This window comes from Phocoena phocoena, chromosome 17 (genome assembly GCF_963924675.1).
Source record: "Phocoena phocoena chromosome 17, mPhoPho1.1, whole genome shotgun sequence".
Classification (NCBI taxonomy): domain Eukaryota; kingdom Metazoa; phylum Chordata; class Mammalia; order Artiodactyla; family Phocoenidae; genus Phocoena; species Phocoena phocoena.
The window spans coordinates 27852778-27868510 of NC_089235.1; the positions used below are offsets into that span (position 1 = coordinate 27852778).

A 15733-nucleotide genomic window follows, 5' to 3' on the forward strand; every position below is an offset into this window, starting at 1 on the left:
TTATTGTAGGTCTTTCCCTTCTCTTGTGTTTCCTGCCTAGAGAAGTTCCTTTAGCATTTGTTGTAAAGCTGATTTGGTGGTACTGAATTCTCTTAGCTTTTGCTTGTCTGTAAAGGTTTAAATTTCTCCATCAAATCTGAATGAGATCCTTGCTGGTAGAGTAATCTTGGTTGTAAGTTTTTCTCCTTCATCACTTTAAATATGTCCTGCCACTCCCTTCTGGCTTGCAGAGTTTCTGCTGAAAGATCAGCTGTTAACCTTATGGGGATTCCCTTGCGTGTTATTTGTTGTTTTCCCCTTGCTGCTTTTAATATTTTTTCTTTCTATTTACTTTTGATAGTTTGATTAATATGTGTCTTGGTGTGTTTCTGCTTGGATTTATCCTGTATGGGACTCTCTGTGCTTCCTGAACTTGATTAACCCTTTCTTATCCCATATTACAGAAGTTTTCAACCACACACCCTTCAAATATTTTCTCAGCCCCTTTCTTTTTCTCTTCTTCTTCTGGGACCCCTAGAATTCGAATGTTGGTACATTTAATGTTGTCCCAGAGGTCTCTGAGACTGTCCTCAGTTCTTTTCATTCTTTTTTTCTTTATTCTGCTCTGCAGTAGTTATTTCCACTATTTTATCTTCCAGGTTGCTTATTCTTTATTCTACCTCAGTTATTCTGCTATTGATCCCTTCTAGAGAATTTTTAAATTCATTTTTTGTGTTGTTCATCACTGTTTGTTTGCTCTTTAGTTCTTCTAGGTCCTTGTTAAACGTTTCCTGTATTTTCTCTATTCTGTTTCCAAGATTTTGGATCTTCTTTACTATCATTATTCTGAATTCCTTTTCAGGTAGACTGCCTATTTCCTCTTCATTTGTTAGTCCTGCTGGGTGTTTGCCTTGCTCCTTCATCTGCTGTGTGTTTTTCTGTCTTCTCAATTTGCTTAACTTACTGTGTTTGGGGTCTCTTTTTCACATGCTGTGGGTTCACAGTTCCTGTTGTTTTTGCTGTCTGTCCCCAGTGGCTAAGTTTGGTTCAGTGGGTTGTGTAGGCTTCCTGGTGAGCGGAATAGTGCCTGTGTTCTGGTGGATGAGGCTGGATCTTGTCTTTCTGGTGGGCAGGTCCATGTCTGGTGGTGTGTTTTGGGGTTTCTGTGGCCTTATTATGATTTTAGGTGACCTCTCTGCTAATGGGTGGGGTTGTGTTCCTGTCTTGCTAGTTGTTTGGCATAAGGTGTCCAGCACTGTAGCTTGCTGGTCATTGAGTGAAGCTGGGCCTTGGTGTTGAGATGGAGATCTCTGGGAGATTTTCGCCATTTGATATTACGTGGAGTTCGTAGGTCTCTTGTGGACCAGTGTCCTGATCTTGGCTCTCCCACCTCAGAGGTACAGCCCTGATGCTTGGCTGGAGGACCAAGAGCCTTTCATCCACACGGCTCAGGAATAAATGGGAGAGAAAATAGAAAGAAAGAAAGAAGATAAAATAAAATAAAGTAAAATAAAATGAAGTTATTAAAATAAAAAGTAAAAGAAGTATTAAGAAGAAAAATTTTTAAAGTAAAAAAAAATGGACACACAGAACCCTAGGACAAATGGTAAAAGCAAAGCTATACAGACAAAATCACACACAGAAGCATATGCATACACACTCACAAAAAGAGAAAAAAGTATATATATCTTTGCTCCCAAAGTCCACCTCCTCAATTTGGGATGATTCGTTGTCTATTCATGATTTCCACAGATGCAGGGTACATCAAGTTGATTGTGGAGATTTAATCCTCTGTTCCTGAGGCTGCTGGGAGAGATTTTCCTTTCTTTCCTTTGTTTGCACAGTTCTCGGGGTACAGCTTTGGATTTGGACCCGCCTCTGCATGTAGGTCGCCTGAGGGCGTCTATTCTTCACTCAGGCAGGATGGGGTTAAAGGAGCCACTGATTCAGCGGCTCTGGCTCAACTCAGGCCGTGGGGTAGGGAGGAGCAAGGAGTGTGGGGAGAGCCTGTGAGACAGAGGCTGGCGTGACGTTGCACGCTGTGCATTTTCCCGGGGAAGTTGTCCCTGGATCACGGGATCCTGGCAGTGGTGGTCTACACAGACTCCCGGGAGGGAAGTTGTGGAGAGTGACCTGTGCTTGCACACAGGCTTCTTGGTGGCGGCAGCAGCACCCTTTGCATCTCGTGCCCGTCTCTGGGGTCCGCGCTGATAACCACAGCTCACGCTCATCTATGGAGCTCCTTTAAGAGGCGCGCTTAATCCCTTCTCCTCGCGCATGGGAAACAAAAAGGCATGAAAATGTCTCTTGCCTCTTCGGCAGCTCCAGACTTTTTCCTGGACTCCCTCCCAGGTAGCCGTCATCGTGCACTAGCCCCCTTCAGGCTGTGTTCATGGAACACAACACCAGTCCTCTCCCTGCTATCCAACCGAAGCCTGAGCCTCAGCTCCCAGCCCCCACAACCCCGCCCCAGCGGGTGAGCAGACAAGCCTCTCGGGCTGGTGAGTGCTGGTCAGCATAGATCCTCTGTGTGGGAATCTCTCCGCTTTGCCCACCGCACTCCTGTTGCTGTGTTCCCCTCTGCGGCTCCAAAGCTTCCCCCCTCTGCCACCTGCAGTCTCTGCCTGTGAAGGGGCTTTCTAGTGTGTGGAAACCTTTCCTCCTTCACGGCTCCCTCCCACTGGTGCAGGTCCTGCCCCTATTCTTTTGTCTTTGTTTCTTCTTTTTTCTTTTGTGCTACCCAGGTACGTGGGGAGTTTCTTGCCTTTTGGGAGGTCTGAGGTCTTCTACCAGCGTTCAGTAGGTGTTCTGTAGGAGTTGTTCCACATGTAGATGTATTTCTGATGTATTTGTGGGGAGGAAGTGATCACGTCTTAACGCTCCAGCATCTTGAAGCTCCTCCTCTCTGCAGTAGAGTTTTGATTACCCCTTGCAGAAAGGGCAGGAGCAGACCCAAACTGCTTGGGTCTCTGCTGCATTTTAAGTCTTTACACTCTTTTTTTTTTTTTTCCTTTCCCTTTGTGCTTATTCTTTCACTTGCTCATAGGATGCCTCACTTGGAAGCCTTGCACCCAGCACTTCAGATGGAGCTCCTAGTGAGAAAAAAATCAATTTTTCATTTTAGATATTACAGTTTTCATCTTTACATGTTCCACTTGATTCTTTCTTGTATCTTTAATTTCTCTCCTGATTATGGGTCATAGTTTTTGATTTTGGGATCCCTAGGAGGTTTTAACTAGATTCTAAAGATTTTGTATTTTATGTTGTTGACTGTCTGAGTTCTAGTTTTCATAAAGAAGTATTATGCTTTGCTCTCATAGACAGTTAAGTTGTTTTTTGGTTTAGTTTGATCATCCTGAGAGTTGTTTTTAAGTTTTGTTGGGGTGGTCCTTGAGTACATTTTACTCTGGGGATTATTTATGCCCATTACTAAGGCCTGGTCCTTCTGATGTCTAAATTTAATGATTGAGGGATTCAATTTGGACTTTCTACTGTCACATGTAGGAATTGAATGATACATAGCCTTTTGTGGGTCTGGGAAGCATTCAGCTCACAGCTTTCCAATAACTTTTTAACCAGCCTCATAGAAGTTCATCCATTGCATGCATATCCTAGGAATCAGCATAGATTCAAGGGACCCCTAAGGTGATTTCTGGAATTACTTCTCTGTATAGCTCTCTTCTCTCTAGAAATCTGTCTCACAAATTCCTGCCTCTTTAGACGCCTTAAACACTGATCTATCACATAAATTCAGTAAGGTCACTGTCTCTGCTTTCAGTGATACACACACACATGCACACGTGCACGCACACACACACACACACACCAACTCTATGCCATGAAATATGCTTCCCAGACAGAAAGCTGGGGCAAGCCTAGACCTTACTTTGTTATTTATTTATTTATTTTTGCTTAGCTGTCATAGATCTGCACTACCTATGGCTTAATGTCAGAAAAAAATATTTGTTCCATGTATATTAGCCTGATTTTCTAGTTGTTTGAGTCAGAGAGGTAATTTAACCCTTGCTATTCCATCATGATGGAAAGTGGAAGTCTTTCTTCAACTGATGAAGAGTCATGTAACAGAGAAACACAAACTAAATATTACATTATGAGTTAAGGCTTAATTTTTCAGAGAATATTGATAGTGTACAACCCAGTGACAAAACTCTTTCATTATTAAAACCTGATAGAAACTGGCAAGTCAGTCTTTATGTAAGCAGTTAGATACACAGAGATTTTAAGGTGATCAAAAGTCATTAAGTGGAATTACACAAAAGGCAGTTTGGACTTATAGTTATGAGAGTCATCTACATATAGTAAAAGGTTAGAGTCAGAGAAAGCATGTTGACACTTACAGTAAGAATTCAGAGTGCAGCTGTGCCCTCATTTTAAATTTGACTCAGGGTTACTGTCAAAGAAAGACCACTGGGCTCTGTAAACCATGTTTATGACCTCTTCTAACTATTCTTGTGTTTCCATTTTAACCAATTTATTCCTGTCCAGGAATAAATTTTATTTCCTGTCCAGGAAAGAAAATGTCAACCATAAGAATCATTAATTCTTAAAAGTAGCTTTATGATATTTCTAAAAATATCTATCACATAAGAGCAAAAAGAAAATAATATTATTTCTATGGATTGCATTACTGATGTTGGACTAGAGTTGTAAGAAAGGTAGCCCTTAATACATTCTGGAGCCAAAAAATGGATATTTAGTTTATTTTTCCTCTTCAGTGTGGTTAAAATACACTAGATTATATGAGGAAGCTAAATGTTTAAAATACATATGTACACCTTAATTTTTCTTATTTGAATTGATTCTCAGAGCATTAGCTTAAGGTATGCAATAGCTCAAATTGCAAAATTAAAAAAAAAGAATCAACTTTCGTTTCCTTCAACCCTAACCTTGAATAATTCTTAAAGGAAGCCCTTAAATGTAGCTAAGCCAAAACAAAACAAAGCAGCAATATAATCACTGTTTTAAATGATACCATACTCAATTTTTATGTGAATAGCTGTTTATGAAGTCAACCTTCATTATAAAGAGATATGTATAATGTGTCCAATATTTAGTAAAATTTTAATAATCCAAGAGGTAATCATTAACAGCCTAATTTGAAACATTTTTGTGTTACGTGGTTGCTCTTGATTTTAGAAGTAGATGCTTTAAATGAATAGTGAGTAAATTTTCAAGTATATCTAATTTACATGTCTTTAAAATTTCCACCCCTTTAGTGCTCAATTTAGAAATGTCATTTTAAATTGTTTTTAAAAACAATATACACTTATTATTTATATAGCTATAAGATTTTAAGATATTATTTGTATAAAAATATGTCACTGATAAAATGTATCAATTAGCTAGTGTTCAACAATTATCATCAATATTAGAGATAGTATCCTTGTTGAAATTTTAGTTTCACCATACTAGTTTCTTTAAATTGGTAGGCACTTTAGAAGATGATGTCTGGCAAAAAAAGAAAAAAAAAAAAGAAAAAATAGTGCTTAATAAATATTGCTGAATGAATGAATGCATTTTTAAAGGCTTAAAAAATAAATCTGTAAGTGCTGGAGTACTTGGAAATAAGTTTCATTGAGTTTAATTAAGCACAATTAAATACTCTGCCAAACTCACAAAATAGTTTTTAGAAATACTAGCAGTCCTTAGGCAACATAGGAGCCATTAGGTAAATGAATTAAAAATGAGGTTGAGAATGGAAATTTCAGTACAGATGCCCAGTCTACTAATTTGCTGATCATTGATGAAAACTAGCTACACATGCTGTTGTTTTTTTTGTTTTTGTTTTTTAAACTGATATTTGGTATTGGTTACAGAGAATGTACAGAATTAATTCTGGTTAAATCCTTTATTTTCAAAATATGTTTTTCTTATGTTAAATTTTCCAATAAAATTTTTAATTCCATTTTTTCTCTTCCACAGCATTTAATGAAATGAATTGTTAGTTTCTGATAGAAGGGTTTTGATAATGAAATAGCTAACATATCTACGTATTATAGAAAATGTAGAAATAAAAATGCATGTTCTCCACCATAAATGGAGGTTACAGTACTATATTCCACCATCAGACCTTAGTCATTCTGGATTTTCTTTTTCACTGATAGATTAAGGTGGCTTATTTCTCATACTTGCTTCTGAAATATTGATAGACTTAAAAATAAAAACTACAAAATGTTTATCACTGTGCAGGCCTGAATTTTAGATAAATTAATCAGGAATTTATTTATAACTGTATGCTAAATAATTATAATTATTTTTCTACTTCATTTTGCAATGCAATATTCACCTTTTATTAATATATTACTAAATTTTCTTCTCAAGAAAATCAGTAGTACTTGGGGATTTGAGTTTACCTGGTACACTATTGAAAAATTGTTAAAAGCCAGTGGTAACCATTCAATCTAATTATTTTCCTTTTGATTTTTTTTTTGTTGTTGTTTGTTTAAGGATTAAAACAAGGTGAGCCAACCATGACTGGCAAAACACAGACCAGCAATGTCACCAATAAGAATGACCCCAAGTCCATCAACTCGCGTGTTTTCATTGGCAATCTAAATACAGCCATTGTCAAGAAAGTTGACATTGAAGCCATTTTCTCAAAGTATGGAAAAATAGTTGGCTGCTCAGTTCACAAAGGTTATGCATTTGTACAGTACATGAGTGAGCGACACGCAAGAGCTGCAGTGGCTGGAGAAAATGCCAGGATCATCGCAGGCCAACCACTTGGTAAGTCCCTCTCCGGTATGGGTTTCACATTAGTGTTCTAGTCTCTGAGCATATCTGGACAAGCACTACTATTATATTTATCTCTTAACCAATTATAGTACTTATATATTTATAATTTATATTATTTTCTTGTTCTCATATTGGTTTACTTATAAGTGCCTTATTATAAGCTTGAGATCGTCTGCTTTGTAATACTTATTACCTCCACCAGTCTTAACAGGTCCAGGCAGATAAAAGATATGCATCATGTTTAACTTTATTTGACTTGCAGTGATGTCTTATCTTCTAGGAAACACTTTGTGGAGCAAAAAATAAAATAAAATAATTTGTTTTTATACTTATAGCACTTGCTCTGAGGGGCTAATGTATTTTCCTCATTTACTGTTTTTTTTTTTTTTTTTTTGGTGGGGAGAAGGGATAGAAAATAGCAAAAAGATGTAAATCTTAATTACTGGAAAAGGAATATAAACTATTCTTTCTTATATAGGCAGGAATCTTGTATATCATGCCTGTTCAGTCATGTGCAATAATCACATTTATGTCTGATGCCCAGGGAATAATATAGTTTTTTTTTTCAAAGAAATGAGAATACAGTCTGAAGTAAAAGGAAAATTCTTAGGAGAAAATACTTTGTAGTAAGTATGCAGATAAAAATATAAATTAGACACTTTTTTCTACATAAGGAAAAAGTATAATTAACACATCAGTGATTCTCTAATTTATATCTCTTGTGAGGTTCAGATTCTTATATTAAACTGATTATACCAGGTCTTCTTTTGGATATCCACATCGCAACTTCCTTCACCTGCATACTTCTCCATCACAATAAATGGAACCTTCATTTATCCAGTTTTTCAAACAAAATCCTAGGTATCAACCTTGATCCTTCTCTTCCACCCACACTCCAAATGTAATCCATCATCATGTTTCTTACCATCAATATATCCCAAATCCAATCAACTTTTAAATCTATACCAATAGCCGTCTTATACAGGCCACTGTCATCTCAGGTGGACTACTAAAGTAACCCCCTAACTGGTCTGCCTCTTCCCAGTCCTGCCAGTGTCCCTTTAAAAACATAAATGAGATTTTGCCATTAATTTGCTCTTAAGTCTGTAATGCCTATCATTGCACCCAGAATAAGGTTTATATTCTATACCATGGCGATGATGCACCACATTACCACATCTTCAACTCCATCTCCTTCTCTCTGCCTTCTTGTACCACTTCAGTGTTGCTGGCTGTCTTGATATGCTACAAACATTCCAAGATTGTTCCTACCTCAGAGACTTTTGACTTGCTATTCCCTCTGCTCAGAAGACAGGTCCTTGCTAATCATTCTTTCCCTGCTTTACTGTATACTGTGCTCAAATTTTACTTTCCCAGAGAGGCTTTTCTGACCAACTTATCTAAAATAAAATAGTCTTCTACCCTCTTGCCTGCACTGTCTATTCTATTATTGTACTTTGTATTTTTTTCATAGCCCTCATCAGTATCTGGAATTACATATTTTTATAAAACATTTTTTGGCCACACCGCGTGGCTTGCAGGATCTCAGTTCCCCAACCAGGGATTGAACCTGGGCCATAGTGAGGAAAGGCCAGAATCCTAACTGCTAGGCCACCAGAGAACTCCCTGGAATTACATATTTTAATTTATGATGTTACTTCTATCATGTCCACAGACATAATAAAGATGAAGGAGCATGTAAAAGAAACAAGCTATAAAAGCATAAACAAATCAAGTTAGAAGAGTGTTAAGAATGTTGTATTATCAAGTTATACAATGTAATTACGAAAAATTGGGGGAAGGTGTGGAATTCAATAAAGTGAGAGTGAAGTCTGAGGTAATAGTCTTGAGGAAAAAAAGATGTTTTACATAAGTGCTTGCAATAAAACCACAAATAATCATTACCGTATAAGAATATAGTTTTATTTTTATTTCTCCAATTCACTTTTCTATATTTTAAAGAAAAGTAATGCCATCCAAAAGACAGTGGTAAGTTTTACATATGTTTTTTTTTTTTTCAATGTCCCAATTCTACTTGTTTACCTTGATATTGGAATATTCTGACCAATTTTGCTTTAACTTCTAAGTTGAAATCTCTACTTAGGGCTACATCTGAGCCAAAATCAGAGAAATACCCATTTATTGCCTCTACCCTGATTGTTATGAGATTAGTACATACTAGTAGAGATGCATTTAACTATTAATTTTTAAAAATTAATGACCAATGTAAAGTCCAGTTCACGTGTTAATGAACTATAGATAATTTTCCAGAGTCCCTTTCCTATGTCAGGGAGGGGGAAATTTCCCCCTCTACCCCTCTTGAGTACTTGTGGGTGGGCTAGTAATAAAATTGACACAACATAGATTAACAAGAGAAAAGGGAACAAATTGTAATTTGTGCACTTGGAGGTCTCAGAAATGGGGCCTGAGAAGTAGCAGAGCAGGCAGCTTTTATACTTTTGAGACAAAGAAACAATAATTTTTTTTTAACATCTTTACTGGAGTAAAATGGCTTTACATTGTTGTGTTAGTTTCTGCTGTATAACAAAGTAAATCAGCTATATGTATACATATATCCCCATATCCCCTCCCTCTTGCCTCTCCCTCCCACCCTCCCTATTGCACCCCTCTAGGTGGACGCAAAGCACAGAGCTTATCTCCCTGTGGTATGCGGCTGCTTCCCACTAGCTATTTTACATTTGGTAGTGTATATATGTCAGTGCCACTCTCTCACTTCATCCCAGCTTCCCCTTCCCCGTGTCCTCAAGTCCATTCTCTACGTCTGCGTGTTTATTCCTGTCCTGCCCCTAGGTTCTTCAGAACTGTTTTTCTTTTTCTTTTTTTTAGATTCCATATATATCTGTGAGCATACGTTATTTGTTTTTGTCTTTCTGACTTACTTCACTCTGTATGACAGACTATAGGTCCATCCACCTCACTACAAATAACTCAATTTTGTTTCTTTTTATGGCTGAGTAATATTCCACTGTATATATGTGCTGCATCTTTTTATCCATTCAAAAGAAGCAATAAATTTGAGAGGAATTGACAGGACAAAGAAACTTAGGTTTGGGGACTTAATTAGTAAGGAGTTTAAGCAAAGTGTGGGCTTGAGTAGCACATTAGTAAAGAAGTAAGAAGGTTTGTTTAAACAGGTTTCTCTGCCCAAATTCCCTATCGCTGGCAATAAGGGTGTTCTTCTACCTCCTGTTGTAGGGAGGGCACCTTTCACATGAGAGAGACTTATTTCCTGACTTTAGAGAGACAGAGAAGAGGGTTAGTGTCTCTCTTGCATCAGCTCTTTCTTAAGTAACTTTAATTCAAAATAATCAATATGTCAATGAGGCATATTTTGGGGCAGCCTACCCTGGGCCCTAACACCTGTCACTGCTCACTTATTCACTGTCCTTTTGAGAAGAATGCAGTGGGGAAGGAGCAATACCCACACTAAAATTTAGTGCCTTAGTTAGAAAAACCCAAGGAAAAAGATGATGACACCAAATTACTATGCTTTGAGAGCCACATAATTAAATTGTGCTTCTAATAAGATACATTTTTCATTCCCAGTCATTCTGGGATCCTCTCTCGGTTGTGTCCTCCAGTTAATCTCTGGAGCACCTATTTAATCAGCCATAATCACCCTTTCTGCCTGAATCCAAGTCAAAGACTTTATTCTTTTAGTTGAAATCTAGTCTCTCACTCCTTGTGTCTAAGTTGAATGCCTCTTCATACAAAGCAAGTGCTTTATAACTTAATAACCTTGCTTTTCAGGGCAAGTGTTTCAACATGCTCACCTTTTCTTAAACCATATTGCTGGAGACCCAGGAACATCTTGTCTTCCAGATGTTCCTTATAGGAAGCTGGTTCCTGAAGAAAACAGTTTCCCGGGAGGTATATTAATTTCTGGCTTTAAGCATTTTGCTTTTGGTGACAGGTGAAACTTAGGTTTAGGTAAAATCACTGGCTTCTTGAAATTTTTGACACTCAAATAAACCTTTTATGATTCACAACTCTCACTAAACCCTACAAGCCCTTGACCTGAAGTGGATTGATTATGGATCAAATATAGACCACTGAAATAAGAAATAGATATTAATGTCATGCACCACAACCTATTTAAGCATTGTTATTTCTCTTTAGAGTGGGAAGAAAATTAATATTAAGCCATGCATTGGGCTAGTACTTTACCTATATTATCTTATTTGACCTCAATTATATTCAAGTAACTTCTTCTAAATAGAAACAATCTTCATATAACAATGTATTTAAAATTTTTATGTACAATTTAGAAATTAGAGTTAAACATCAATAGTACCAGAAAAAATTAAACATCCTAATGTGAGTTCTTATAGTACTATGGAATTATAGATTTATCCTTAAACTAAGAATCGGTTATGCATGTGATGAAACCTAGCATTTATTAAATGGAAAATATTAGTAACCATTTTGTGTCTACAAGTAAGGGGAAACACTGAAATGTTTTAAGTTGGGGAGTAATATGTTGACATTTTTTAATTGAAAGAATAATCCATTAGCAGATTGATGGATGGATTAATGTGATATAAAACTAGAAACAAGGAAATGTGTTGGGAGCCTACTGAAAGAGTCAAGGTATCTAATTATGGAAATGAAGACGGAAAAATTAGGAAAATGAGGTAGGATCAATAGGACTTAATAACTAGTTGGCACACTGGGTGAGACAGAGGGAGAGAAGAATCAAGAATGATTTCCATATTTCTGGGTTGAGTTCTCTGTTGGATTGACTGGCAGAGCACTAGGATGATGGAGAATGATTTCCAAAGGGAAAAAGATTTTTGTGTAAGACAATGAGTTCAGGATTGAATAGAGGTATTAAGATGGATGTGCCTCAAGATATCCAGGTACCTGTAGCTAGTAGAATCTTGAATATGCAGGTCCAAACTCAGAGGAGAGATTTGGACTAAGAGTAAAAAATTTGTGAGTTGGGCTTCCCTGGTGGCACAGTGATTGAGAGTCTACCTGCCGATGGAGGGTACACGGGTTTGTGCCCCAGTCCGGGAAGATCCCACATGCCGCGGAGCGGCTGAGCCCGTGATCCATGGCCGCTAAGCCTGCGCGTCCAGAGCCTGTGCTCCACAGCGGGAGAGGCCACAACAGTGAGGGGCCCGCGTACCACAAAAAAAAAAAAAAAAAAAATTGTGAGTCATCAACACAGATAGTGTTAAAATTATGGGGATGGATAAGCTCAATCTGGGAAAGTATATAGAGTGAGAAGAATATTGGCTGAAGACAGATCTGTGGAGAAATCTTTGGGTCCAAATAACTAGAAGAGACTTTCTGATAAGCCTTCTGGAAATCTAAATCTGAACTACTTTATTCACAGCTCTTTGATCTCCCAATTCTAAGTTGTAGTTACTATGTCCTTCCTAAACTTCCTAAACTTATTGGATGACTACTTTCTTAGTTATTAATTCTTGTATCAGTTCCTTTAAGCTACTAATGATTTCCAAACTGCCAAGGCCATATATGCAAGTGTTCTTTTTGATTCTAATATTTAAAAAACTCATTTAGGAGAGCTTAGTCATAGGACCTTTAAAGCCTAAGTTTCTTTCCATATCAGTGTCTTCTATACCCAAAGCCATCTGCCCAGCTGAGTAGCAGAGAAAACATAAAATGAGAAATTATTTTAAAAATTGCTGGATTCTACCTAAAAATTATAGTTCATAGAGAAACTAAGGGAGATCAGTAATGAGAGCTCAAAATATTGGAACTCTAATCTGATTTTTGAAAATAGGTCACAGTCTATTATGGTTTGATTAACTTTTCTTCCTTGGATATTTTATTTTTACTATATCGACAAAGATTCCTAAATTTTATACCATAACACATGAAAAGGCACCTTGAAGTAGTTCCATGGTCTGTGTATTTTACTAACATGATAATGAATACAAGGAATATTTTATTGAATACGTGTTTTTTTTCCTGAGGTTATTTCCCTTAAAGGCATATAGCATATAAACTAATAATTAAGGTGATATTTTTCCGTTGGGGTAAGACTCCTATATATTTATTACCCCAGAGCAATTAAACAAAAACAAAGAAAAGTACTTATTTCCCCAAACTGCAATGAATGTCCACAGTTCTTTTTTTTAATCTATGATCAAGGTATGTCCCAAACTTGATTGTGACTTTGACATATTTATTTTGGGTGCCCTGTCCCCTTTTCTGTACTACTCTTTAAAGTTTATGCCTTTTGTTTTTCATTGCACAGTTCACTCATTCAAACTTGTGTGGCATGTGACCTCATGCCAGCTGTGACCCCAGTCTGTGAAACGTGTTTCAAAATCATTCTCTCTTCATTTCCCCAGTGATATCTCCTCTTCTTATTCCCATGTCAAGGTTGGCACTTTGAGGAAATTTACCTGATAAATACCCTTTGTCATATGTTTTGAGATATGATAACTTAACACATTAAAGGATTTTAAATAAATAAACTGGGTGAAGACATGGATTTTTGGTATTGCTGCCTTTCGGGTACCCATCACAGCATACACTGTGGGTATTATGAAGAAAAGGAAACTTGGTCACAACTTAATTTTGCTGTATTATATGTTTTCAGCTCTTCAGCACATCTTTTGCACCACAGTAGAAAAGGGGATATCCCTTTTTTAACCCTGGCTTCCTGCCTTTGATATGTAATGAAGGATTGCTAAACTGTGGAAAAGAACAATTGATTGCATTTTCATCCACAGTACTTGGGGATTCTTAAAAAATCAAAATCTGTGAAATTATTCTGAATAATTTTTATAAAAAACACAATTTCTATAATGTAAAGCTCACTATAAAAATGTATTTCAATTTGGTCATTTAAAATAATTTATATTTAAAAATTTAAAAGAGAATCCTCTCCTTAATAATTCATTGAAATTGGATTCTAAATTTTGTTAATATTAGAAATATTTATTATATTTTTAATAGAAATTTAGCCATTGGAACTGTTTTTTCTCAAACACATTGTGTGAAAGGTGAAATAAACATCTTAAATGTTTAATACTGACAATTTTTATATGAGAGGTCACACATAAAGTGTTCTTTTGTACCAAAATACCATGCAGAGGTTGGAGACTAAGTCTCAATCAATGTCAATTTCTACTGATTGCACTTTGTTTGATTACACACAGGCTATAAATAGACATTTGTAAGGTCTTTATTTTTAGATACTTTCACTCTTCGGTTGGTTGCAAAAGCACAATTTATGAACTTAGGAAGTTAGTTATTAATAATAGGAATAATCCAACACTAAAAAATCATTTATCTGTAGAAATCATTTTTTCTCTAAAGCCTGTATACAGGTTCCTTTTGTTGAGGACCAAAGTCTAGCTTAAAAAAAGAATACATAGGGCTTCCCTGGTGGCGCAGTGGTTGAGAGTCCGCCTGCCGATGCAGGGGATGCAGGTTCGTGCCCCGGTCCGGGAAGATCCCACATGCCGCGGAGCGGCTGGGCCCGTGAGCCATGGCCGCTGGGCCTGCGCGTCCGGAGCCTGTGCTCCGCGGCGGGAGAGGCCACAGCATTGAGAGGCCCGTGTAACGCAAAAAAAAAAAAAAAAAAAAAAAAAAAAGAATACATAAAATAGAGAATTAAATTAATTTTATTACATTATAAAGGTCTTGTAAATGCTTAAGGAATTCAAAGAAAGAACATGAATAGGGATTGCTAATTTTAAAGTAAATCTGGTGAATATTCTTAATTCTTATCATGAGGGAAGTAATGGAAAATTCATTGATAAGAAGGAATATATTGGAGAGCAATCGTGGGTGTTGACAAAGAAGAAGAAAACAAATGCTGGTAACGATCTATCAAGTGTGTCCTAGGAGTAATGGATTTCAAAAGTGTTTTTATTCTCAGCTACCATTTTGCATCCAGAGTGATCTCTTCAAAATACAAATTTAACCGTATCACCCTTTGATAAAAACTATGTATGATTTTCCATTGTTCTCAGAAAAGAAACTGAAACACTTGTTGTGGCCTACAACTTTCTATGTGATCTGTTTTCTGCTCATTTGCAGACTTACAACATCATCTTCTGAGCCTTTCTTGGTGCTCCATCTGAATTGACTTATATCAGTTCTTTGAACAAGTCATCTTTTCCTCACCAGGACATTTGCGCAGGCTGTGTGAGTGTGTGGAATATGCTTGCCAAGCTTGCCACCATCTCACCTCACTTCCCCACTTCTTCACTCCCTTCAGTTGACTGTTCATCCTTCAGACCACAGGTCAAATGTCATTACTTTAAGGAAACCTATTTTGATACCTCAAACCTACTGGTATCCCTTTCTAGCACATACCTTCTTTTCAGTTATATTTTTATATTTACTGTTTTGTGATAGGTATCTTTCCCTTCTCCCCATACACTAAGCTCCTGGAGAACAGTGACTATATATGTTTATATTAATCTTCTTGGCACCTTGAAGTGTGCTGACACTTCCATGGCAAATGCTCAATAAGTATGTGCTGGGTGAATGGTTGGATGTTTAGAGGAATGGATGGATTTCACTAAAGGGCATTTTGCCCCCATTTAAAAGTGTATCACAAGAAGATGAAGAGAGAAAGAAAAAAGGAGAAGGAGGAGGAAGAGAAGGAGAAAGAAGAAGAAGGGTTGGTTGCAAGTTCCCTGAAAAGCAAGTAATTGCAATGGGGTTGCTGTAAAGGGAAGGCAGTGTGGTCTCCATGCAAGGGGATTCAGTCTCTCAAAAGTCAGACACCTGAGAAGTAGCTATTCAATAGGCCTGATTTCTCTAATGATTAGCAATGATGAGCATCCTTTCATGTGTTTGTTGGCAATCTGTATATATTCTTTGGAGAAATGTCTGTTTAGGTCTTCTGCCCATTTTTGGATTGGGTTGTTTCTTTTTTTGATATTGAGCTGCATGAGCTGCTTCTATATTTTGGAAATTAATCATTGTCACTTGCTTCGTTTGCAAATATTTTCTCCCATTCTGAGGGGTGTCTTTTCGTCTT

At 37.0% G+C, this 15733-nt stretch overlaps 1 protein-coding gene across 1 annotated transcript in view; it reads left to right on the top strand.

The window, feature by feature from the left end:
- The window catches only part of RALYL (RALY RNA binding protein like), an 850423-nt gene that overhangs the window by 321221 nt on the left and 513469 nt on the right, over positions 1–15733 (top strand). Inside the window, exon 2 of the mRNA XM_065895776.1 lies at positions 6448–6726. Within this exon, the coding sequence (XP_065751848.1) occupies positions 6471–6726 (256 nt within the window). The 5' untranslated portion in view covers positions 6448–6470. The remainder of the gene's footprint in view (positions 1–6447; positions 6727–15733) is intronic.